Source organism: Centruroides vittatus, unplaced genomic scaffold, assembly GCF_030686945.1.
Source record: "Centruroides vittatus isolate TY-2023 unplaced genomic scaffold, ASM3068694v2 scaffold_2520, whole genome shotgun sequence".
NCBI classification, from domain to species: domain Eukaryota; kingdom Metazoa; phylum Arthropoda; class Arachnida; order Scorpiones; family Buthidae; genus Centruroides; species Centruroides vittatus.
The window spans coordinates 1643503-1670856 of NW_027122689.1; the positions used below are offsets into that span (position 1 = coordinate 1643503).

General features: G+C 26.6%; 1 protein-coding gene across 1 annotated transcript; it reads left to right on the forward strand.

Annotated features, from left to right (window-relative positions):
• The first annotated feature begins 242 nt into the window (after nt 1-242).
• LOC136987608 (orexin/Hypocretin receptor type 1-like) lies at nt 243-27131 on the forward strand. The gene is made up of 5 exons (XM_067285371.1): nt 243-839; nt 23506-23890; nt 25653-25818; nt 25903-26015; nt 26944-27131. Exons 1-5 carry the CDS (start codon nt 453-455, stop codon nt 27045-27047), a joined length of 1155 nt encoding a protein of 384 aa, XP_067141472.1. The 5' UTR covers nt 243-452; the 3' UTR covers nt 27048-27131.
• The last annotated feature ends 223 nt before the right edge of the window (nt 27132-27354 follow it).

Here is a 27354-nt window from a genome sequence, read left to right on the forward strand (position 1 = left end):
AATAAAACCCGGAAAAATATATTTTAAAAATAATTTATTTAAAAAAGTGGAAGTAAATTCAAAATTTCTGCAAGATTCGAACGATAATATTTTAATTTAAAAGGAAATTTCTTCAATATCAGTAAAGGCAGATTAATTATAGGGTGACAAAAGAGAGGGTGATCAACGCAGATAGCGTGACGTCACAGGAGAATGTCCATATGGGATCGAAACTGCGCACAATCATTCAGTTCAAGCTGCTTTATTCGCTTCAGATACACACGTTAGTAACCAACTCTTGCAAAAATTCATTAAACCAACTCAAATAAGTGGCTAAAACTTTCACTTTTCTGGTATCGTAAGCCCTTAAATTACAATTGGAAGTGAGCGGTGTCCGTTTTGATTGTTTATTCGTAGAATATGCCGTAGTAAAGTTTACTCAGTCAATAAAAAATTAAGGAAAAATCAGTGGCATGGAGTACACTACCGAAGATACGTCATCGAAGTTTAACAATCAAACTAAAGTAGAGAACACCTCAGCTTGTACGAATGAGTATTGTGTTTCCGACGAGGACTACATAGAAATGATAGAGGCGTACATATTTCCCACCCCCTACGAGTGGGTGCTGATATCTTTACACATCACAGTCTTCGCTGTGGGCCTGGTTGGCAACTCGCTCGTCTGTATATCCGTATACAGGAACCACAGCATGAGAACCGTCACCAATTACTTTATCGTTAATTTGGCAGTGGCAGACTTTTTGGTGATTTTGGTTTGTTTGCCACCCTCCGTTCTGTGGGACGTCACCGAAACTTGGTTCTTCGGTGGAGTCATGTGCAAGTTGGTGCTTTACTTACAGGTAACGAGCAGTTTTAGTTGAATTTTGACGTGCATACAAACGGACGGACGGACGTGTGCAACACGTGTTTAATACGATGTAATTAAACTGGTAAATGTGTAGATACGAATTAATGAACTTATTTCAATATTTTCTGTTAAATTTTAATGAGTAGAAATTCTATTTCGATACAAATTAACTTAAAATAATTAACCTATTACCATTTACAAGTTCGTAATGAATTATATAATATTGTTAAATGTAGTTGCGAGGCGTTAATTTGTTTTAATTGAATAAAATTATTATAATTAATGATTAAAAAACTAAATATTATTATAAAATTATTTTTATAGATAAACTTTAAAAACTGCAATTAATCTTCATTAAATTCCTTCATTTTGTAAATTGTAGATTTAATCATTAGTTTTTTAATAAAAATTAAATCTAAGATATACATTTTATTATTAAAATTTTTAAACATTAAGTCGTAAAACTTATTATATTTAAGAGAAATAAACCTTACATAGATGATGCTAAATTAGATTATAATTTTGAAAATCTACAATTATGAATTGTAGAACCTCGTGATTAAAATTTCTAGAATCGGGCAATTATAGATTATGTGCATTTTTCAGAATTCAGTGTATTTTTCGAAACGTGCGGTTACACGCTTCTAAAAATCTGTTGGAGCAATTTTTATAATCGTGTTTTTTGTAGAATTTTTTTATTTACATGATTGAATCACGTGATTTGAGGCCTGTCAGAGTCACGTGGTGATGGATTTTTATAAGTAACTTTGTTTCTGATAGTGTTTTCGATTGTGATAGTGTCTTTGATCCATTGTGTGACGTTGATGGATGGTATAACAGAAAAAAAAATTGTTTAATGACGAATAACCCTTTATAATGTCACCTATCGTTATTGTTAGATAATTTACAATTTCTTTTTAAATTAATTACATTTAAAATGTGATTTAATATCAAATAAATTTCTACTTTTTTATAATGCGAATTTAATGAATCCGTGTTCAAACTAATTATCATTTGTTATAATTTTCCAGCTAACATAGTTAAAAATATATATTTTTTTAATTAAATTTCCAAAAACTTTTATTTTGGTTATACAATTTCCCATTAAGTTACACGTAAGAAATGGTTTTAGCATTAAGTTACGTATTCTTAGTTACTTGTATTAAAGTGTTAAGAGTATTATTTCTAGTTACGTATCCAAAATTACTACTTTAAGTTACTTATTTATATTATATTCTTCCCAGTTACGCGTACAAAAATGTTAGCTTCATTTACCTATTTATAGAAGTAACTATCTCAGTTACGCGTAGAAAAATATTACCTATATTTACTCGTTTATAGCAGTTACTTACCCAGTTATGCGTACAAAAACATTACTTTTATTTACTTATTTATAGGAGTAACTTTTCCAGTTACGAGTATAAAAAATTAGCTTTTAATACTTATTTCTAAGAATGTTTTTCCAGTTTCTCATCCGAAAACACAGGATTTTAGTTCATTATTTATAAGAATATTGTTACTAGTTACCTCCCTATCACTATTGACGTTTTCTCCTATCCTAGTTACATTCTAGTTACCTTCTAGAGCATTAAATTCCAAAGATTAAATAACGAAAAACGTCATATTTTAATTAACTAGATTTAACACGATTTTATTTACGATCTTCTGACAGATAATTACTAAAATTTATCTCATTAACACTACACACGTCAACTTAATCCAAATTTAAACAATAATTAAAATACAGTAAAACCTTTATAAGTAGTACACTTCTGTAAGAGGCGTGCAATTTAGAGAGGTGTTCTCCGATTCCAATTAATAATGACCAATTTACAGTGGTGTATGTAATCTAAAGGTGTCAAAATTCAGTTGTTTTAGTATATTTTTCTTTAAAATCTTTAATTAAATAAGCATTTTCTGAAGACGGTGGGCCCAATTTGAGAGGTGTCCAACTTAAGAGATGTCCAACTTCACAGATTTTGGGGGGGTTTATTATAGCCTAACATTAAAATCTATACAAAAAAAGCGTTTTAATTAAATTTTTTAAATAATTTTCATTGACATAAAGGTTTTTTTTGAAGATTGTAAATCTCCAATTTGAGGTGTCCAGCTTTCTGTATACAAACACTGAAATTTACATTTAAAAAAGCAATTTTTTGAATGAATTTTTTAAAATAATCTTCATTATCATAATGGATTTTTTTAGATGATGATAAAGATATAAACGAAGCAATTTTATTATTAAAATATCGAAGTTTGAAAGGTAAATTTATTTCGATTTTATGGTTCGAGTTACTTTTAGAATTACGAAAATCTCATCGCATTTACATAAAAGAATCCTTTCTGATTCTGTTTAGAAAGTGTATTTTTTGATAGAAATTCAAATAAAACAAGGATTGAGGATTTAATTATCCATAGAAGATTTCTAATTAAACAAGATTATTACTAAGTTTTCCATTTTAATATGTTATTCTGTGAATAGAAAGTCTTTGAATGTAAATATAATTAAAGTATTTTATTAGAATGAAGTACTAATTCTTAATTCAAATAAATCTTTCTATTAAATAAAGATTATTTTATTTATAAAATGGATTTTTATTGATAATTAATTCTTCTTTTGAACCTCCATCTTCCCTATAGATTCTTACATTAACTCTCTATTTTAATGTAAAATTTTCATAAATATTTGTTTAAATTTTTGATATAATGGCCAAGTTAGCTCAGTTTTGTGTGCTAAATTAATTAATTAGTACTGAAAATTAATTTAAAATAATTAAATACGTAACTTGAAGATGTCCTCTCTTCTTAAGCGGAATTTATCGTTTTGTGTTTTTTTTAATTTAATTTTTAATAATTGGAACTTGGAATATGTGTAAAGTTCAAAATTATGAGAATAAGATGATAAATTACTCATAAAACGATATATTTTAAAGTAAAAATGGACTTTTAAAAGCCACATGACGGAGCAAAAAGAGACTTCAAGAATTATATCCAATAGCATAGTCTTCAGGATTTATATTGCAGACTAAAGAGGGTCTTCGAAACTCATCACATAGCTAGAAGAGCTCTTAAGAGCCATATTACACAGTAAAAAAGGATCTTCAAGAACCATAGAGCCTTTAAGAATCACATCACAGCATCTTCAAGCCATATTACAGACCAGAGTGCGTCTTCAAGAGCAATATCATAAAGAACAGATGATTATGTTGTAGAGTGATGAAATTTATAGAAAAACATTACTTTTTTTATCAAACAAAATTCTGCTTTCATAATTAACAAAATTGGCTGAAATGTCTCCCTTTGCATTGTATTCTTTTCAATCACTTTTGATCTCCCCTAGAGGAAAGATTAAATAAAAAGTTTATTGACAGCTTAATCTTGTATCTACGATCAATGGAAAAGATAGATTAAGTCCATTAAAAATACTTTCTTCGAAGAAAAATGCGATAATAATGAAAATAACCATTAAGTAACGTTGTTGAAAATCTTCATTTTTATGCTTTACAACATGCATTTGATTCAAAATATTTTGGGGTCCACTTTGCAAAAATTCAAATCTTCAAACCACGCTTCAATTTTTGGGCATTCTTCAAATTGATTTGTACATAATTCACTCGAAGTGTTCCAGACAGCCCCAATGATAGAAGCAAATAAATTCTTACTAATTGCTTAATTAGTTCCTTTAGGATACGTCTGAATGATATTTTCTATATATATTTCCACGATCTTTTGCAAATAATGTCATAGCATTTTCTATCAGATGAAGGTTCTCACTGGAGAAATCCTTGTCACAATTCTTTTCAATGTTAATATAACATGAGAATGAAAGAATCTGAAGATAGTCTATCCCTATTTATAACATCTAAAGTGATATTTTTATATAAAATCGATTCAAAAAAATTGTACTTTTACTTGCAGAATTGTTAAATTGAGAGTTGTGAGCAGACGTCTTATATATTAGTAATAAGAGTATTGATGCTTTGTAATTGTTGTTTGCATCATGGAAGTTTGAAATATCCGATAATTTTGGAACACTTTAGTATATTTTGAAGGACATTCTGAAGCATTCTTCGACATCTTGGAGGACATTGAGACAATTCTGGAGCATTCTGAATCATCTTGGAACCCATTGCAACAATTATGAGCATTGTGGTTAAGTTGGTTAATTATGGTTTATTTGATCCTTTTTTAGCATTCTTCATCTTAGAGGACACGGTGAAAATTCTGGAACATAGCATTTGAAACATTTTAGAGTAGTGTTTATCACAGTTAAAACAGCGGAATTAAGTTCAAAAACCAGAAAAAACACTATAAAAATCAACAATTTACGCTCGAAAAAGTAAGAAAGAATTTTATTTATGAAATAAAAATAATTTATTTGGTTCTTATCGAGTGAATATGGTTTTTATGGTATACATTGAGGGTTGCAAGATGTGAAAAATGGTGGGCAATTTGTTAACTCGTGACAATATTTTCTTAGAGCTTAGCACAAACGACACTTGGATTATAATGCTTAGAAGCAAAGAGAAGTTGCACCATTTATAAACATTAGCCATAAGATATTAAGGGATGATTGAGGAAAACCTTAAGAACTAGATGACCCATCGACATAATTATTCTCGATAAGTGCCTCGCTTATTTATTCTCGAGTGTTCTTTCGGTTAATTTGATCCTTTTTTTTCTAGATTCTTGTTAGAATTTTAGTTAAAAAATTTGATCACTTTAAATTATTTTACGTGAAAATGTGAAAGAAAGTTGCCTTTGCGGCAAGATGCAAATGAGAGTACAAAGAAGCATTAATAACTTCTAAATACGTAATTAAATTGTTTAAAAAATTATTCGGATTTTTCCTAAAAATGTGACAGACATTTTTAAACGAAAAAATTGTTTCCATCTTTTATTTGTTTTTTTTCAGATTTATTGCTTACATCAAGTACTTACAGATGATCGAGAATTACTTCAAAATTAATTAAAATTATATTCGATTTATTTCAAAATGTGTAAATAAAGAATCTAAGCATCGATTTCTCTTCAAAATAATTAAAACTTTCTTCAGAAAACCTAATAAAAGTCTAAACAAGTAAAAAATAGATTGACTATTAATCTGAAAAAGCCTCAAAACATATAAAAAATCTAAAAACCTCATTAAAATAGTATTGAAGAAACTTCCAAATATACTATTCAAAATCTAAAAATTATAATTATATTTTTTAAGAAAATCCATATTTTCTATGGAAGCTCTTATAAAACTATGATCACCCACGACATTAATACATTAAAAGCCCTTAAAAATCACCTCAAAAATCGTAGAGATGACATTTAGGACACCTCAAAATATATAAATTAAAATCTAAAAGGTATTCTGCTTCAAAAACGTCAAGAATTTCCTGTAAAAACCTCTTATAAAGCCATACAGAATGCATCGACTAACAACATAGATGCCGCATAAGCCACAAAACTAATCAAAATAGCATTTAGGACCCCTCAAAATATATAAATCTAAGCGTCAGCATTTATTTTTTTCTAAATATAAAAAGCAGAATTTCCTGTAAAAAACCTGCATAAATCTAAAAAAAAATTTTTTTTAAAAGATACATTGACCATGGAGGAAGATGAAGAAGGAATAAGATTTAAAGTAAATATATTAATTACTTTATCCAATAAAAATAGTAAATTGTGGCAAAGTAAACATGGTAGAAAGTAATTTAATACTTTAAATAAATCAGTAACAAGTGTCACGTGACGAAACAGGGCGAGGAAGAAGAATATTAAGTACAGAGAAGTGGTGCAGACCCACCATCTGGTACAGACATTAGAGTGAGACACTCTTGAAGCATTGATTTCGCTTTGCTTCTACCAAAAGCCTTCAAAGATATGGAAAAAATGAATTCAATCTTTTCTAAAAACTTTATTTTTTTTCTAGATTTTTCAAGAATTCTATTCCTGAAATGTCGTTATTAATTCGATTCCATTTAACGATATTTTCCTAGAATTTAAATCGATTTAAAATAATTATTTATATATTTTTCGATCATATTTCAATTTAATTGAGTTTAAATCATTCTTAAACGTGTTTAATTTACTTTTAAATACGATCAAAGTTAATCTTAAACGTGTTTAAAATTAATTTACAATTTTAGCTTTGTTTTATCTTTAAATAAATTTAAATTTTTTCCGAAAAGTGAATTTGAAAATTAAACTGAAGGATGATTTATTTTTACAGTAAGAACCTCCCAACAACTGCCATTCTTTTATGTTCTCGCCAGTGGCTGTTGTTCGGAGGTTTTTTGGGGAGGGGAATTTTTCGTCTTCTTTGAAATGTATCTGCATGCAATTTAATTATATTTAGAGTTATAAAAATTAAAAATTTAGAATCAGTAAAACATTCGACGAGATGAAAAATATCAACGATTTTTTAAATTAGACACGTGACAATGATGTACCGCTTCTTGTCACGTGATCATATCACGTGGCGTTATCACACGGAATGATTTTCGTGTCACGTAAACAATGCAGAAAATTTCTTTTGAATTGGAGTTAATTAAAATAACTTTTAATTGCGTTTAATTTACTCTAAATATATTCAACTATAAACCAATAATATATTTAATTGTATTTAACGATTAAATTTACATTATCATTAAATGTAATTTAAATACTGTAGATATTTACACGGATATAACAACAAATTACTTAGTTTCAAAGTTATGGAGCCTTTTAATTAGGGGGAAAAGATATTTTTGGAAGCTTTTTTTTATTAAATTAAATTAACTTAGGAGCATTAATCATTATCAGGAATGTAACATCATTAGGGAGCGTTACATTAGGGTAATGGGAAGTTACATCTCGGATAACAACTATAGTAGAGTGTCCATTAGTATCAAACTAAGTGCTATGAAACTTTTATATGCTGTTAACCAGAAAATGGGAAATTAAGTTTCAGTTTTAAACGTAATTAAATAGAAAATAATTGTAATTAATTCTGTGATAAAAGCGCTTTAATTTCGTTATTGTGTTTTATTATCGTTTTGTTTTGAATATGGATCATGATTCGACGAGGATGGAGATTTAGAAGGCTGAATTACAGTCGAACCTCCGATAATGGCCACCTCACAACAACGGCCACCGGCCATTTTTTCAGGAACATTTCTATTTGAAATGCAAACAAAATATAATTCCCAAACAACGCCATTTTTTTATGTTCTCGTCAGAGTCCGTTGTTCACAGGTTCGACTGCATTAAATTTATAATATTCAGAGTTTAAATATAATTAATTTTAATTTACATTAATTTTTGTAGTGACTTTGTACGGAAATTTAGTATTTAATATATTAATTGAATTAGTCTTTTTTTATGCGGAATATAATAAAAAAATTTAAATTATTAAATTTATCATTTTTTAATTATGATTTTAAAAATATTTTTTGAAATTCTGTAATTTATAGAAGTGTATTTTGAATTTTTAAATTAAAATTACTGTTTTTGTATATTTTTACTTGCTGGGTTACGCCTAGAGATTAGGTCTTAAATATTTTAAAATTACACTTAAATTTTGCAGTTACTTTTAACTGTAATTAAATAATCCATACTTAAATTTCAATGTTAACTATTATTAATATTTATTATAATTAATTTAACTTATATCATCTTTTATTAAAATAATTAATTCAAATAAACCTGATAGAATTTTCATATAAACTAAATTAAGTTTAATTGTAAAGTTTGAATTCTTCTTTGCTTAATAAAAATGCTATTTTTAATGGAAAATAATGCAGTTTTAATTAAAATTAATATTTAGAAATAGTTTAATTTTATATTAAATATGCAAAGAACCACTTTTAATTAATTAATCGTATTTTTACTTATTTCATGATCAAGTTCTAAGATACGTCTCCGAATTCTGTAACATGCAAAAATATTAAATCAGTAACAATTAATTATAATTTAAATGATTAATTTTTAATTTAAATCAAAAATGAATTTAATTTTACATCAAATTTTTAAAGAATTGTATTATAAAAAACATTAGAAACTTCCAAAAAGTCGAGGATTTAGCATCATATTTCCACTTTCTAGAGCATTTCCAAAATTATTTATTATAATTAATTAATTAAAACTAAATTGTATAAGTTATAAACTTTATATATTATCTATATATTTAATTAATATTTAAATATTTTATATATTTATCCATCTAAGTGCATTGGTAATTACAATAATGTAAGACGGAGGACCACAATATCAGTATTAATTTGTATCAATTCGTGCTAACTTTTCCACCACAATATTAATATTTTAAATCAATATTTAATACAATTTGACATATAAATATTTATATGATATATAATTTAATATAAATTCATATATATTAACGGTTAATCCGTTTAAACACGATCGACATCTCAACTTGATTAACGGAGATTAAGGCTTAGAGTACAAGTTTAATGCTTGATAATTTAGAGAATTTTCACGGATAAACTGTAAAATGGCTTAAAATTTGCTTTCAAATGATATAAATTTCGACTAAAGTAGTAAAATTGTTATTAATATCGAGTCTTGGTTGTTTATTTTCCATTTAAATTGTTGCATCAACAGTAAGGAAAGTACTCGAGAGAGTAGGTTATAGTGCAAATTCGAATAACAATTTTACTCAAATTACCTCATTAGCTGTCTTATATAAGAGTTAAATTGTTTGAAAATCACTTGAGAATTATTATTTAAATATAAATGAGTAATTTCTGCTGAAATTTATTCCAATTAATTCATTTATTTATGTAAGATGAAAGTTCAGTTACAATTTTTACAAATTCTTCATCGTCTGTACTTTAAATTTAATGTTTTAAATGATATTTATATAATTAACTTATCACTTTTTTTATATTTACTTTAATTTTTTAATTAAAATAATATTTAAATACGTTATTAATATTAATTTGCATAATTTATGCGCATAATAATATTTTAACTAAAATAAATAAGATTATTGAATGAAAAACTTTTTAAATACCTTTAGCCACGCCTATTTTAATACCTCGACCAATCGTTGTTAAAATAATAATTTTCAAATAATTGAATCGTTCATAATTCGCAGAATACTGCCTATTTTTTTAAATCGATATTTTATATAAAAGTACGATTAAAATTTAATGTTTTTACTAAGCTTTATATATATTAAATTTAGAAAAAAAAATATTTATCTTACAATATATTTTTAAGTTAATACAACGTGATAAAACACGATTCAAACTTGTATAAATATTACTAAAATGAAAAGTTTATTAATAACATTAAATTAGGCATAAAATATAATGCGTAAATTTGAAATTAATTATAATTAAGTGTACAATTGAATTTTTATTCGTCAACTAGTGGATCGCTTATTACATTCTTAGGTAATTTTTTGGTTATCCTTTTCTCAACGTAAACCTATCCAAAAATGATTTTAAAACTCTAGTTTAAGCGAATAAGATTGATTTTTTTTTTCTAATTTTAAAAATATACCTATCCGTTTATTGATTAAAAGCATGAAAAGTAGGAGGAGATAAGCACTGCCAATTAATTTTATTCAGCCAATCAGCAATTAGATTTTAAGAATTATTTTACAATTCTTCTCCTCTGTTAAGCAGATGTTTATAATTATTTTATTTTACGTTCTTTGTGGGTTTTTAAGCTTATCATTAAGCTTTTTTAAGTTTATCATAAGTACATTAACCATATAAAAACTCATTATTCTACTTGAATATAGTAGTTAAAATGCAATAAATATTTGTAGAAATATTTTAATCTATTGATTTTAATTTGCAGTTTGCTAAAAATCTAATTTACGCGTTTATATCTAAAATAAATGTTAAAATGATTGGCATAGTTATGATCGAAAGAGGGGGGAAAATTCATTAAATCAGGTGAAGCTTACTCGTTTATATTAATATTTATTTATTTTTATTCGTATTTTATTTTAAAGAAAAGAAATTTGACCTGCTTTGAATTAGAATTACTTCTGTAAATCAATATTTAAAAGTAGAAATCTCTCTCTCTCTGCCATTTTTCTTCGCTAAACGAGAAGAGATACACTAACTGAAACAAATTAAATTGCAAAATATGACAGATGTTGTTTTAAAAAAAATTAAATTTTTATATCATAAAACAATATTTGGAAAGTCTTTTATAAGTTTTTATATTTTTTAGAAGAGATTGTAATTTTATTTGCTTAAAAATCGATGTGGATTTGAGTGAATGTTAAGTGGTTTGTATTGATAATAGTAATAGAGAGAAAGATGATGACAATCATACAGGGTGTATGTAAAATGTACTGTACAGCCAAAGTTGACAAACTTATTTTTCTTATAAAAACAAAGGGAAAATATCATCAACGTGAGTCCAAAAATTTTACGTTTGCGAGAAAAAGTCCGTAAAAGTTATGGCAAGGTTTTCTTTAAACAGAACAAGAACCTCTTTAAGAAGACCCCTTTTAAATACAATTTTGTTACAATTTAAAAAATTTTTTTCTTACAAACAATATATTTTTGGACACGTTTTGATTAAACTTTTGGAATTATGCATAAAATAGGTCTATTAACTTTGTCTACACGTTTTACTTACACACCTCATAAAACACAGACGTTAAGTAAAATGTAAATTTGCAAAGTTTAATTGTAATAATGACAATGATAATGATTATATTTATTTATAACAAGCATTAAATAAAACATTACTCAGGGTTTTCTTTCAGATAAAATATAAATTTTCAATGTTGTTGTGGTGGTCTTCGTGATGATGATGCTAGCTTTAAAAATTATTGTTTTATCAACTACAAGTGCAGCCAAACGATAATATTTAGTTTTTAACATCTTTATTTCATTGTAAAATATAATAATTTATTAATTATAAAACGAGCAAAGATCCGTTACAAATATCAAGTAAATGTAAAGTACAGTACTTTAATGACTGATAGTTTAAGTAGAAAAATATAACTCAAAAAATCGATTTTTAGAAAGGAAAAATACTTTAAAACTTAATTAATTAAATTATATAATATTAATTTCATTTTATTTTTTTAATTTTATCGTTAAACCTCTGAACAACGGACACCGACATTAACATAAGAATGGCTATTGCTTGGAAGTGGCCGTTGTTTGGAGGTTATCTTGTATGCATTTGAAGTGTTCCTGCGAAAAATGGCCGCCGAAGAATTGTTGTTGGAAGGATTAAATCCGAAGGGTTTAAAGATTTTAATTAAGGGTTTAATTATAATTTAAACCTTAAATCTTTAAAGTTATAAACTAAAGTTTACAAATAAATTTATTTATAATTTTTTATAATTATTAAAATAGCGTTATATATAAATATATATATATATAACGCTATATATATATATATATTTATATTTATAATATAGTCTGATAACACTTCTCTGAGTATTTAATACTCAGAGAAGTAAAACTTGTAAATATATAAGAAAAACATGTTAATTACTTAAATTTTTTTTGGTCTGTCAGTTTCTCTGCTCTATTTTTTAGATATATTTATTTATGTTTATAAGTGTTTTATAATTTATAAATATAAAGTTTAATAAATAAATTTAAATATATATATTTTAAAATAAAATTTTAAATTAATTATCATATTTAAAGACTTATAAATACTTTTAAGGTATTTTTTAATGTATTTAATTTAAATAAGAAAAATATATATATTTTTAGAATTTATAATCCAATAATTTAATTAATTTAATATTAAAAAGTAAAATGTAAATTAATTTTAAAGTATTTATTTTATAAACAAATGAAATGAAGGGAGGAAAAGCGAGTTTTTGCATTTTTTAAGTAAACGAGTAAATTTTTTAATGATTTAAAAAATAAAATAAAAATGAATTTATTCCAAAAAATTAATGAAAAGATAATCTTCTTACTTAATCATTTGTCTTTAATCCTTTTTATTAGTATTATATAAAGAAGCTATTTGTTGAAATATTTAATGTGACGTCATACTGAACATATGACGATAATTTGCCTCATTTTGCCTCAAGGTCAAAAGAATTCCCCCCCCAAAAAAATTTTCACAGTTTTGGATTCGGAGGACCTTCGAATGTCGAGAATTGGAAAAAAAATTTGGGATTTTTTCTGTGTATGGAAGTTACTGTATATAGTGGCGCGATTTTGTCCACCAATCTTAAAGCTTAATAACTTCTGTGTCTTTTGTCAAAAATTTCTGAAATTCTGCCTGGAGATTTATGTGTTAGAGGGATTGATGCTGTTAAATTTCTATAGTTAATGGTCAAGAGGGTGGGAAGGTAGAAGGACTCAGGTGTTTTATTTCCAGTGGAGTCAGATTTAATAAAGATTTTATTTGTTAAGAATTAAGAATTAAGAAATGACAAAAAGTTTAATTTTGAGGTAGAGACGAGTTTAGTCTCTACTCTCAAAATTAAACTTTTTGTCATTTCTTAATTAATAATATAACAAAGCTTTTAATAAAATATCGTAACAGATGGCGCCACACGTAATTTTAAATGTTTTTTCCGGGAAAGTTACGCAACTCGTCGCTGGAATTTTTTTTTTTTCTAAAAGCACCATTTTATCCCAAATTATTGGAATATTTTAACTCTTCTACTATTAAATATTCTTAAAATATGAATTCAGTTAGATTCGATATAGTGAATAATTTTATTCGTATTTCTTAGGCTGCAATTTCGATGTTGTGAAGAATTTTCTTGTTTTTGGCTTTCTCTTATGTATATATTTGATATGGTAATTAGTTGATATAGTGAACAGTGTTGCTGGGCCTTGTTATTCATTATGCGTGTAGTGATCGTTAATGCAGTGAATAATTTAGCCTAGTTTTATATCGAAATTCTATTATATATAATCTTTATTAAGATAAATTCGTTAAATTTTATATCTGTTTGTATGTCTGTTCGCTTATATATCCAAGTTATATGCCAAAATCTACTATAATTTGATCTAAATTTAATAACTGTACAGTTCATAAAGTGCAGATGTGTTTCAATAGTTTTGGACCAAGCTGAATGATATTTCAATTTTATATGCAACTTATATATAACATATTACCTAAAAATTTCTCTAGAATAAAACAAAATGAGTGAATTATTTAAAACAATTTGACATTGATTTATGAGTTTTGAATAAATTCAAGCTTTAAAAATGGCAAAAAAATGGCAAATTACCCGTTTCAAAAAATCAATTTATCAATTTGAACTCACTCAAACGGTTATAACTACTATAATTAAATATAATAAAGGATTGACCAAAAATCATTTAACCGTTTTAAGGTCTAAATTGCTGACTTATTCAAGTATTTCAAGTATTTTGTAAATTACTTCTCACCACTAGACTTATATACGGCTCTACCCTCTTAATAACTTATCAAGTGTAGAAAGTGAGGTCTTATGTGATGCGAGATTAACTGACTTTTAGGCCACCCCACATAGAAATTTAAATAAAATCGATTTATTATATATTTCAAGCATTTAATTTGTTGGGTATATTATTTAATACACTTCTTTGTATATAAATCTGTATAATTTATAACTCATAAGTTTCTTAAAAATTAAAAAATTCTCTAAATTCCTTATCAAAAAAATCATCTAAATGAGTGTTTAAAGATTCTTCAAGTCTATAAGTTGTCAATCTCTTTAAAGAGTTTAATTTCAAACACGTCTCACTTGACAACCTCTCACAACTGCCTCCCTCTTCATTCTTAATACTAATTTCATGATTCTTATATAAATAATAACTTATTAATTCTCCGTATTATTATAATTAAAGCTTTTATAAATTTTAAATAAAATTGAATTCAATTAAAATCTAAATTTAGTAAACACAAATTATACAGTTGGAGTTTTTCCTGTGTTTTTAGAATTGTTTCCTGGACGGCCGTGAAGCCTAAAAAGGAAGGTCGGGTCGTCCTAAAGTTTTTATTCTTGAACAATGTAAGGAAATAAATGGTGATCCACTAAAAATTATTTTTTGGAGGCGACTGTCTTTTTATTTCATAAAAAAATATTTTCATCCAGCGAAATTTTAAAACTACAAATTATACAGTGTTTCCCTCCCCTTTCGTTGAATTTAATTAATTTATATGATGTAATAATTTTAAAATAATTAAATCAATTGATTTAATGCGAATCGAATATGATGTTAACTTAATTAACTTATTTCTGTATTGATTTACTCATTTTGTCACGGGATTTTCTATTCACCATCGATCTTCAATAGTCATTCTTACAATAAATTTAGCCATTTTCGTCAGATTTTTTCGCATTTTTACTCAGTCCGTTCGTTTGTCTGACTATTTTTCTTGTTTACAAATCCGTGTTTTCATCTTCTAAAGCTTAGAATTATAATTTCTGAAAAATATATGTAATTCCCAAGCATAAACACCTGTAAAATAATCATCAGAATGCCAATTTTATTCAAATATTTTAAGTTTTTTTTAATTTTCTAATTGTTTATGTCTTAATGAGACTTTATAGCTAAATCTGTAGCATTATTAGTGTCAAATTTTCAAAATTTGATATAATTATCATTAGCGAATGTTAAATACAGTAGTTTTTCCTGGACGCCATTTTGAATTTGATCCCAATATTTTAATCTTAAGGATGCAAATTTGAGTTAAAATTTTGCGCTCTGTTACGATTCTTGACATTGATACTTTCGTCACAATGAAACAAGACCTGTAGTGACCAATCCCATTTCTTTAATTCTTTACTTTTAATTTTATGTGCGTGGTGGCCGATAAATCAATTAACTGTGTGAATCTTTCGAACAAGCTACGGTAAATTTTTTTAAAGCGCGGTAATTGTGTAAAATTTAAAATTGAAAATTTTAAAGTAAATAACTTTTTAAATTAGTATTTAGGCTATTTGATACTAGTTTATTTACCACATCAACTTTGGATTTTCCTCAATGGTTCATCATTAAAGTGTTCGGCTTGACTAAACACAATTTTCTCACCTTTTAATTCTATTTTAAGTGTTTTTGATGGTACTTTAAAGGTAATTACTATATAATAATAAGGAAGAATTAATTGTCATTTTTGGTGTAAAAAACATGTAAACAAACTATCTTTTTAATTTAATGAAATTTTCAAAATTTCCAAATAAAATGTAGTTATTTTACTTGTTTTTATTGACATAAATCTTAGAATTTTGCGAGTGGTTAAGTAGGGCCTTACAGCTGTCTCGACAGAAACCCGGATCATTCCCAGGGCCTCCTCACATTTTCAAAAAAAATAAAATAAAATAAAAATAAATAATTAAACAAAAATTTTTGCTTAATGCAGAAGAATGTCGACAGAATGAATAATTTATAACACATAACACACATCTTTTAAAGCCCCAAATGTGATGTCTCATAAGATGACCCTATTCTGAGCCACATATATATTTTGAACATGTGCTTGTTTCATTTTTAAATCAAAGGATTTTAGCTAAAATTCTTCAATTATTTTAGAATTAAAATCTAAAGACTCATTGTTACTTTTTCAAGCTTTAACATTTGGCTTTTATTCTACAGAGAAAGCTCTAAATGTTTAATTTATTAAGGCTACAAGTAATCATTTTATTAAGGCTATTTACAGGCAATGTTCGATTGTAAAAGACCTACATAAATACTTTACATTTTAGTAATTAATTAGATTAATTTTTAGACATTAATTAAGACACACTCGTTGATTAAAACTGCGTATGCATTTAATTAAGTATATCGTTATTGACTAAGGCTAATTCTAAATGCTTTATTTAGATTAAGGCATTGTTGGTATTTCGATTAAGTTCGTATAAATTATTCAAATTGATTAAGGCTCCTTGTAAGTTTTATTAGATACAAATAAGACTAAGTACCATATGTAATTTAAGTAAGGTTTAGTGTTTAATACTCAGAGAAGTAAAACTGAATTGTATTGTAATTAAGACTATGTAGAAATATTTAAATCGATTAAGGCCCCGTATAGATTTTATTAATTGATGATTCTTTCTAGTATTGTGATTATAACTAGGTACAGATATTTGAATTTAAGTCTTTAGACAGATATTTAGATTGATTGAGGCTCTATACAGATATTTGACTCGATTAAGGCTTTATACAAATTTTCACTGTAAGGACGCATACAAATATGATTAAGGTTAGGTATATCCATTTTAATCGATTAATGCAAAATATACCTAGTTTAATCGATTAAGGCTACATGTATACGTTAAAGCTAACAGATACGTTCAATATTAATTACAAATAGCGATCGCGTGTTGATTTTTACTGAATTAAACATTTCATAATTGCTTCTTTCACTCAATAATCAAATTTGTATTAACCTTATTCAGTCTTAAACGAATTTCCTGTGCTTAATCAATAAGGCGAATAATTTGTCCACAATTCAGGAAATTGTAATTAATTTAATATACTCGGTCAAAATGCAGACATTACAAAGAAAAGGAAAGTATTTGATTTATAATGCAGTTCATTAAAACAATAAGTCAGTAATACAAGAATAATTACATTAATAATAAGTATTTATTCTAGGACAGACACACAGAAACTTTAGAAACTGTCAAGAAAAATGATATTAACTTAAATTCTCTTGAGGTCTAACACGTTAAATATGTAAGATACAATGGTTGAAAAATTTTATGTACTTTTAAAGGTGATTGGTCGGAAGTTCGATTGTCTTAACGCTAATTGGTTGATTTCAAATTCAATTCAAAATCTTATTTTCATATTGAATAATTCGCATTGTAGATAAGTGAAATTATAAAAATTTATTTTAAAAAAGTGTTTTAATCTTATTTAATACTTTTTAAAAATTTTTAAAACTCACTAAATAAATTCCACATAACGAATTTTATTAAAATATCAACATTCAATTTTTTTAAAGTAAACCGAGAAGAAAATTTCGTAAAATAAAAAATTAAAATAATTTTTCTTTTTGATTTCATTTTTCTGTTAAGTTAAATTAAACTCAAAAACGTTTCATTTTTTAGAAAATCAAATTTAAAAAAAATAAAATAAAAATTCTTAAGAAGAAAAATTAAAACTTTTTTTCAATATTTTTAAAAAAGTAAAGAATTATCAATTAATTGGTATTAATTATCTTTTTAATTTTATAATGTTATTAAGAGTAAAACCGTGGGAAGAAATTGGATCAGATTTTAAACCACAATAATAAACTTTCTACAAAAATTGTTCTGTTCTGTATTTGAAAAACAATTTTTCTTTTTAGATGTAGAGCAGTGCAATTTATACAGAAACATTGTACACAGCAGTGCAGTTTATATCGAAAAATTGAACACAGCAGTGCTACTTCTGTTTAGAAAATCGCACAGAACACTGGAATTTCTGTAGAAAAGTTGCACACACAAGTACAATTTCTATAGAAAAATTAGACTGGACATTGCAGTTTTTATATATATGATTAAAATAATGGTTGATGTAGCCACAGTTAGTTTTTTTCATATAAATATTCTTATATTTAAAAATGAAAAGAGAAATATTTTGTTGAAAATGAAGCCACAGAAAAAATTCTAAAATAATTTAAAAATTCAATTTACATTATTATTTTTATTTTTTAAATTAAAGTAGTAAATAGTTAAAATGCCTGAAAGGATATATATTTACATATAAATTATTAAAATTAGAATAAAAAGCAAATAAATAAGTAGATTTTTTACAATTTAAATCTTATTATTTCTTTATCTTTATATTAACGAGATCATTTAGTTTATAAAAAAATTTAAATATTTATTTGTATCACTTGATTAATATTAAAATTTAATTCCTTTCGTACATTAGATGAGAAAAATGCTTAAGGGGAATATTCTTAAGCTATTTACATATTTAATAGCATAACGTTAATCAAGTAGCTTTGTGACAAAATAGCATTTACTTGTAATTTCTATCGACTAGAAAGTGCAACAGTTTCTCTCGCTCTACTTTACGGCTCTATCGATTGAGTGCAGTCTCTTGTTATGAATTGCTATGTGAAGAGTTGTCTATCGTTAAAATCTTCTTGCGCTCTACCTCACTAAAAACATACCTATGCACCATTATATCTTGCTATGCTCCCATAGAACACAGATTTATAATTACAGTAGAGTGTCGTAATCCGAATCAATTGGGGACTGGGGTTGTTCGGATTAGTGATTTGTTCGGATAACCGATCATGAACGAAAAAATATATTAACCTGTCCGATGTTCAAATTTTTCTCCGTTGCGTGTCGCTTCGTGTTGAATTTTCGTCGATTTTAAGCCTAACGAAAATTTTTATAATAATAATCGAGGCTATCGTATCGTTAAAAATTATTTCTGCATTTTGTACAAACAAAATAAATATATTGAAGAATATAAAAAACATGAAAATTATACTTTAGAAGTAAATCTAGTATCAAAAACGTTCGATTCAGCACGACACAGTCCGACTGACAATCGTTCCGATTACCGGCGATTCGGATAACCGGGGATAACGACTCTCTATGAATAATCGTGTTTCATATAATTTTAATATATAAGTTTTATATATATATATAATATATGTAGTAATTAATAATAATAATTAATTATTAATAATAATTAATAAGTAATACATATGTAGTAATTAATGATATAAACGTTTAAACTATGTTTCAGTGAAGTAATATATCGTTCAATGAAGGGCTAAAACAGTTTAGTAACATGATGAAATATTGGTTTGTGTGTAATAGGTGATACATAATTATCTCTAATGAGACACGGATTAAATGCCATATCACTGCACTGAGTAGTTTAGGTGTTTTTCACTCTACTAGGAGTGGTTATGTGTATTTACTCTACTGGGACTACTTGCTTTAGGCATTTTTTACTCTATTGTCTCGTTGTTTAGGTGTTTTACACTTTAATTCGCAACTAAGACGTAGTTGGCACATCATTTTACTAGGACATTATTAAATGCCCCCTCACTCTACTGAGGCAGTTTAAGTGTTATATATCGACTAAAGACACAGTTCAGGTGCTGCATCATTTGCTGAGACATGGTTTACTCGTAGATGATGCACATCTTTGTGGAACAGCTATAGATAAATGCACCAGAATACAGTCTTATATAAGTTTGCTAGACCTGACTGTTGAAATTCATGAAAAATATGCTTTTATATCACTGTTCAAACATTATACACAAACATAAATTTAAATACACTCACTTCAGTGTGTAAAATTTATAAATCATTCTACTAAACAATTCTCAATGCAAACTAAGAATTCTAGAAAAAAAAATGAACAAAATTTAAAAAGTAATTAATTATTTAATTAAAAATCGAACTTAGTTAGTTTTTAATAATTAAAATGGTTTCAACGCCATTAAAGTTTATTATCATTAATCAAGAAGTAATTAATGAGAATCGCAGAAATAAAGAAGAATAATTACTTTATTTTTTTTAAAGAAGAGTGATTAAATCAAAAATCCGGAAATTTCTTTGACTAATTACGTCATAAGGCAGTATATAAAATTTAATTTTAAAAATTTGTAATTTTTTTTTATTAAGAATTTAATGAGATTTTTTCGAATTTGTTACCGGTTCACACGATTTTAAACATGATAAATCTCTAAAATTTCGTTTTAAATTAAAAATAATTAATAATCTAATAAGTTTATTTGATTATGTTTTAAAATTAAAAATTATTTAATTATTAAAAATGCTATTTTTGTCATAAAATCTGGTTTTTAGAAATATCATACTCTTGCTCGGTAACTTCATCCAATCGCAAAATATTTATTTTCTATTAAAATTTTTTTATATTTTATTAAACAAAATTATATAAAATTATAAATTTTATTACTGCTTTCCATTAATTAAGTTTTTTGAAAATAATTTTAAATTAAAATTGAAATTTTTATCTTCCAAATGTCAACTTTTTTAATTTTTCAAATTGCACATTAAAAAAATTTATTAAATATTAATTTTAATACAAATTAATTTAAAAGTCATTTAAATTTATTTTAAACGAGTTAATAAAAATTTATTGGAAGTTTGTAATTTAAAAAAAAGAATTACTTTTTTGATGGGTCAAAAAATGCATAAATGTCTGTTTTTTTTACATTTTTGAAATGCGGAAATTATATTTAATTCTACTTTTTAAAAAATAATCAATTTTTACAATTTTGTTTAAAAAACAATAAATTATAAATATTTTATTTAAAAGTACAAAAATTCTCTGTTTCTATTTAAGAAACAAATCTTTTTTAATTTTATGTAAATAAAACACAAAAAGAAATCTTATTTAGGCTGCAATTTGAAAAATTGTAGACCTATAAATTCCCACTGTGGTCTGTTCGTTTGTCCGTTCGTCTGTCGTTTCTTAATCTCGAGAATGGTTTCAGATATATAAAAGTGGAAACCAGATGTGAAAACCTTTGGGGCAGAAGGCTCCGATTAACTATATACAAACTTCCAGTTTCCATCGGAAGTCATGTTATATTAATTCAAATCTCTCCCTCCTGAAAGATGTTAGATAGATGCCCGGCACGACTCTATTGTTAGAGAAAAGGTATTACGTACAGGGGCAAATCACTACTAATTTGAGGTGGAGAGCATATATTTTAAATTAAATAAATTAAAAACGTGATTCAAAATTGCACCCCGGCATTATGACGATGTCACAATAAATTTATTTATTTTTTTACATTTTTTGATAGAGAGTGCAAAAAGTCAGGTTTAAATGCACGTTTTAAGCTTGTTTTTATCCTATTAAACACTGGCACAATAAAAAGAAAGCAATGTTTAAATAAATATTTAAGAAATTTGAGAAGTAAATGGAGAGAGAATGATTAGTGAATTTATTTTGGAGCGAATATGATGGAAGGAAATTCTTTTGAGAAGAAAATGAAATCAGAATAACTCATTTCACGTTTCGATTAACTCCGACTTGGAACAATTGCGCATTGAACCAATAGAACATCGATCTGTCTGTCCATTTGCTTAAATACAATTCGTCAAAAAAAAGACAATTTTTTCCAAAATTTTATTTATTTCTCGCTTAAAATAATATAAATTTCCTAGAAAATGTTCTGCGAATCTTTCACATTGTTTGATTGTCCGAAAAATACTTTTTTAAAAAATTAAAAATTACATTTTTTCCCTCAAAAAAAAAGTAAAAATGAGAATTGTTCTTTCATAAACTGCACTGTTAAAAATAAAAATTAAATACACTTCAAACTTGCTTTTTATAGAAAATGTAACTCGTTTTAAAATTTGTTTTTTTTTCCACAAAATTTTAGTTTCCGATAAATTGCATTTTTTTAAAAAAGATTTTTTGTAAAAAATATAAATCACGTTTTCAAAAAAAACCAGAAATGAGTTGAGTAACTTTCCCGGTGAGAGTTAAAATTGCGTGTGGCGCCATCTTTTACTAGATTTTATTTTTAAATTTTTATTATATTATTAATTTTTATACAATGGCCAAAAGCTTGATTTTGAGAGTAGAGACGAGTTTTATGAAAAATTGTAAATGTTACGAACTAAAAATCTTCAAAGTCCAACCCCATTCCAGATACGACGCGTGACCTTTCTCTATCTCTCCACCCCCTCGACCTTTAACCATCAAAATTTAATAGCATAGACTCTTCAAATACACTAATCTCCCTGCGAAATTACAGAAATTTTTGACAAAAAAAAAAACGTAGAAGTTATTAAGCTTGAAAGAGGGTGAAGAAATCAAGACCCCGCATACACAAACGTCATTCCACACAGAGAAAAGCCCCAATTTTTTTCGTAATTCTGGAGATTTGAAGGTCCTCTGAGTGCAAAAATGCAATTTTCAGAAAATAATAAATGTGTTGTTTAAAATCTTTAAAAATTAAAATGACTACAGTCAAACCTGTTTTTATGCGGGGGATAGGGACCGCATTAAAAAAAACGCATTTAAAAAAAATCTCACAAAACTTCACGAATGGCTGTAAATAATAGTTTTCGCAACACAATTAAAAAATATTTTTTTTATGCGGTCAACAGGGACCGCATAAAAAAAGTCTCACATAGAAAATAACTCAAAACCGTACGAAATAGAATTTATTGACAACAGATGTCAGCACTTGACTGCATCGTCTGGTCTATCGTCTGTTTTACATATTTTTGTCCAGGTGGTGTTTTGTTGACTTAAAAAGTAAATTATTTCATTTTTCGCATATTCATGCAATAATATTACTATAATAAGTGCATTTATGCTATAATAAGTTTATTTAGCTATAATAAGTCAACGTGAGACATGACGAATCGCACGAAACTAGTCGCCAACTATACCGCACAAATTAAAAATTCGCATTAAAAAAATCGCACAAATAAAAATCGCACATAAAAAGAGCGCATAAAAACAGGTTTGACTGTATTTACGAAAAATATAAATGTTCAAAACTGCAACAAACCCCCTTGAAAAAATAAATATACAATATACTTTAACATTATTTTTGTAATAAAATATAGCTTATAATTTTTAATTTCATATTTTAGTTAAAGTGTATAAAAACAGGTAAAGAATTTTTACATAATTTAAGTTAATTTTTAAAAACGTTATTTATTTAAGAAATTTAAATTATAATCGAAAATATACTTGAATATCTCGATTTTTTTCATTTAATAATCACAATAAATAAATAAACAATAAGAATTTTTCTCTTGCCAGAGCGTGTCTGTCTCGGTGTCTGTCCTCACTCTCACTTTCATATCTATCGACCGGTGGTATGCCATCTGTTATCCTCTCAAGTTCAAGAGCACATCTGGAAGAGCCAAGGTGGCCATATTAATCATTTGGATTACTTCTATGCTCTTGGTATTACCGGACGTCATTGTATTGGATACGAAGTTACACCCGGGTTTAAAAGTAGAAACGCACTACTTGACTGATTGTGCTTACACGTGGAGCGATGATAACACCCAAATTTATCAATTAGTTATTGTTCTGATATTGTATGTGGCACCCTTCGCTCTCATGTCTGTCACCTATTATCAGATTGCTCGTGTTCTTTGGAATAAAAATATCCCCGGAAATCGAAATGTCAAGCGTACTGGTAAGTTATAATTTATAACTTTAACTAACTATGTTTATAATTTTCAATGTAAAATTCTATAATTACAATAAATACAGTGCAATAATTCGAGAGGTTACCTGATTTATATCGTATTTAACTAAGCGGAACTTCAGCGTTGTGAGGAATTTAATGTTGTTTAATCAATTTTTTTTTTATTCTATAACCTTAATTTGTGTTTAAAGCTCGAAAATATTTTATATTTATTATAATATAGCAATTTTTAAGTGTAAAGTAGAATCACTTGCCAGAATATTGAGTGTTTTCTGGCAAGTCCACCCCGAATATGAACAATGAACTTGCTGTAAATTTCTATTATTTAAAGCATACGTAGCAGCATACATTCTGACAATAACATCTATGCATGTTATCCTCGTGTACAGGGTCTGATTTACCCATAAGTTAGGAAAGCTATGGCTTAGGGCCTCGGGTTTTTGCTTTTATTATTATTTAATGAGCTCAGAGCCACAATGAGTATATTTCGGCCCTAAACGATCCTACATAATGCAGATATGTGTATACCATGTATGCCAATATAAAACAAGTAATATCGCCTGTACATATGCTATTAATGTTAAGTATGTATACATACGTACAGACACACAATCTCTTCTAATTATAATATACATAATTAATAATATATAGTTTAAATTATGCGTATTTTGAGTATGCATAGCGTATATATGCAAGCTACATTAATAGAAATATACATTACGTGAAGTTAAAGTTCGAAAGGGTTATATTTCAAGTAGAAAATGCCACACTATACATATATATCGATGCTGCTCTAAGTCATTTACATACAGTTTTTGACAGCTTTTTTCCTTATAAAGTTCCATAAATTATGTATTTTAAATCCGACAGACGTGTTTCTCGAAGACTTGACATAAACTACAGGTTGTCACTAATTATTATTTCACGAATTGGAATTAAAGTTATCAATTAGTACTTGCTGAAACCGTAATTAAAAGTATGCTTCCAAGTCAATTTTGGTTTGAATTCATTTAATTTATAATTAGTAATCTGGCAGCCTAAAATATACAGGATGGCCCAAAACTCGGTTTTAAATAAATTTATAAAAAAAAATTACCTCGGTTGACTAACTTTTCGGCAACACTAGATTTTAATGAAAAAATTTGCAAGCAGTTTTTGAGAATCGATTCAACTCTGTGAAGACTGTTTGTAGTTTAATAAACATAGGCCTATATATTTTTAATTTAATTAATTGTTATTTATTAATGTTAATAATTAAATATAAATTCGTTTATAATTTAAAGCGATTTGCGAGAAACGATATAAATCGATTTAAAATCGCGATTTTAAAACAATTATTACTAAACAATATTAATTTTGCTTAAAAAATCAATAGTTTTCTGGATCTAAGTTTATATCTTAGCAATTCTACAGAGAAAACTATTTATTTTTTAAATAAATCTTTATATATATTCTAGATACGGACCTACTAGTCTCAGTAGATCGGTGGTTCTCAATCGATGTGCCACGAACACCTCATAGATAAGCCATAAAAGTTTCAAAAAGCTGTTTTAAAATGCAAATTTTCTTCCCAATTTTTAATATTGTTTATATATTTTTATATAAAAAATTGAGAATCTTCAATCTGTTAACTAAGGACATTATTATGTAATGTACCACTAGCTCGAAAAGACTGAGAGCTACCGCGCTAGATGTACAGTATATAGCAAGTATGAACCTCGTTAACTTAAAAATTAATAATATTATACAGTTACAGTAACGCAAAATACGAAGAAAGGAACCACTAGATGCACAACAAACCAAGATTCAATAGAAAGTCAAATTCGTTCGCGAAGAAAAGCTGCAAAGATGCTAATCGCTGTCATAGTCATGTTTGGATTATGTTATCTCCCAGTTCATCTCATAAACACTTTAAGGTAAGTCAGAGAAACAAACACATAAATTATTCCATTTTTAGTAGGTCCTATCATATTTTTGACAGATTTATAATTTATTAACAGGTATACAATAGGGTTGCCACAGACACACGCCACAGCAGCAGCATCTCTTATATCGCATTGGCTGTGTTACGCCAACAGTGCTGTGAATCCCGTTATTTATAACTTTATGAGTGGTAAGTATATTCACGAGATAGTAACTTTAATAAGATTTTTGAAAAGTTGAAGGTTGTGGACTATTTCGGATGGCAATTTGCAACGTGTTGAAAGTGAAATTATTTCTTTATTATTATTATCTACTTGAAGCTACCCTAGGCAATTTTTGTTGGTAAATTATCGATTTCCTTTGTACCGTTTCCCTCGACGTCAAACATCTCTCTTGGGCATGTAACGCGGGAAAGTAGATACTTAAAATGGATAGAAAAATAAATGTAGCGTCAAGTGGTATTAAACAGATGAAGCTATTTCAAATATCTTTATTTGTAAGCACCCCTCTTGATGGTCCTCAAATGAGGAAGCCGCAAACGATGGTAGCAACTTAATAACACGGTTAACGCCCTAAAACGTAATTGTATGCTTAAATTTGCATAAGATATTACGCTTCATGAATTTGTCAATATAATAATTAATTATGCGATTTTTTACAGCGTGTTTTAATTATGGTGTATGCTATTTAAAAGTCAATTTACGGACGGACCACCAAGATTATCTCCTGGAAACTCGGTTGACTGACGTGATGCGAAGGCCATAATTTGCTTTTCAAAAAAAGACAAGAGGCACGACACTTTGCAAAACAAAAAAAAATTACAGCTTTATAAGCATTGAAGTGATATTTTACAATTGGATAGTCTGAATGTCTGCTCGTTGATACAAAAAATAAATTATTTGAGACAAACTATACTAAAATTTACATAAGTAATTAATGCTCTTCATTCACTTTTCAATAATTATTCATCATCTCAACAAGAAATATCAGAAATTATTGTTTCATGTCATTCAAATTTCTCTCAAATGTCAAACTTTATGTAGAAATTAATGAGAAAAATAATGTTTTTTAATTGTAATTTCTAAGAAATGAATTTAATTTTAATTAATTTTTTCCAGGAAAATTTCGAAGAGAATTCAGGAAATCATTTTGTATGTTATTCACTATTCAAGAATCTGAAATCAATAGTCAAACACCGACTTTCAGATCTCTGAAGAAGTAATTTGAAAATATAATTCCGAATTTTTGGTGATTCTTTTTCTTTTTGTAAACACGTGTGTAAAAATGTTACTTATTTCATTCATGTTCCAAGTATAATAATAATAAAAATACAATTAAAAGTAATTATATATAATAATTGTAATTTCGGGATCGCTTAGTAAATATATTAAAATAATAAATAAATATTTATTTTAACACGTTTATAACATTAAAAATTTAATTAATTAATATTTTTCTACCTCGAAGAATTAAAAGTTAATATTTATTTGATACGTAACTAAAATATAATGGAAAAATAGATTTATATT

What these genes read in the sequence shown, in the direction of transcription:
- LOC136987608 (XM_067285371.1), top strand. Translation starts at nt 453, where the DNA reads ATGGAGTACACTACCGAAGATACGTCATCGAAGTTTAACAATCAAACT. An exon ending in AGTTGGTGCTTTACTTACAG is followed by an intron (nt 840 to 23,505) that starts GTAACGAGCAGT and finishes TTCTCTTGCCAG; the next exon opens with AGCGTGTCTGTCTCGGTGTC. An exon ending in TATTTATAACTTTATGAGTG is followed by an intron (nt 26,016 to 26,943) that starts GTAAGTATATTC and finishes AATTTTTTCCAG; the next exon opens with GAAAATTTCGAAGAGAATTC.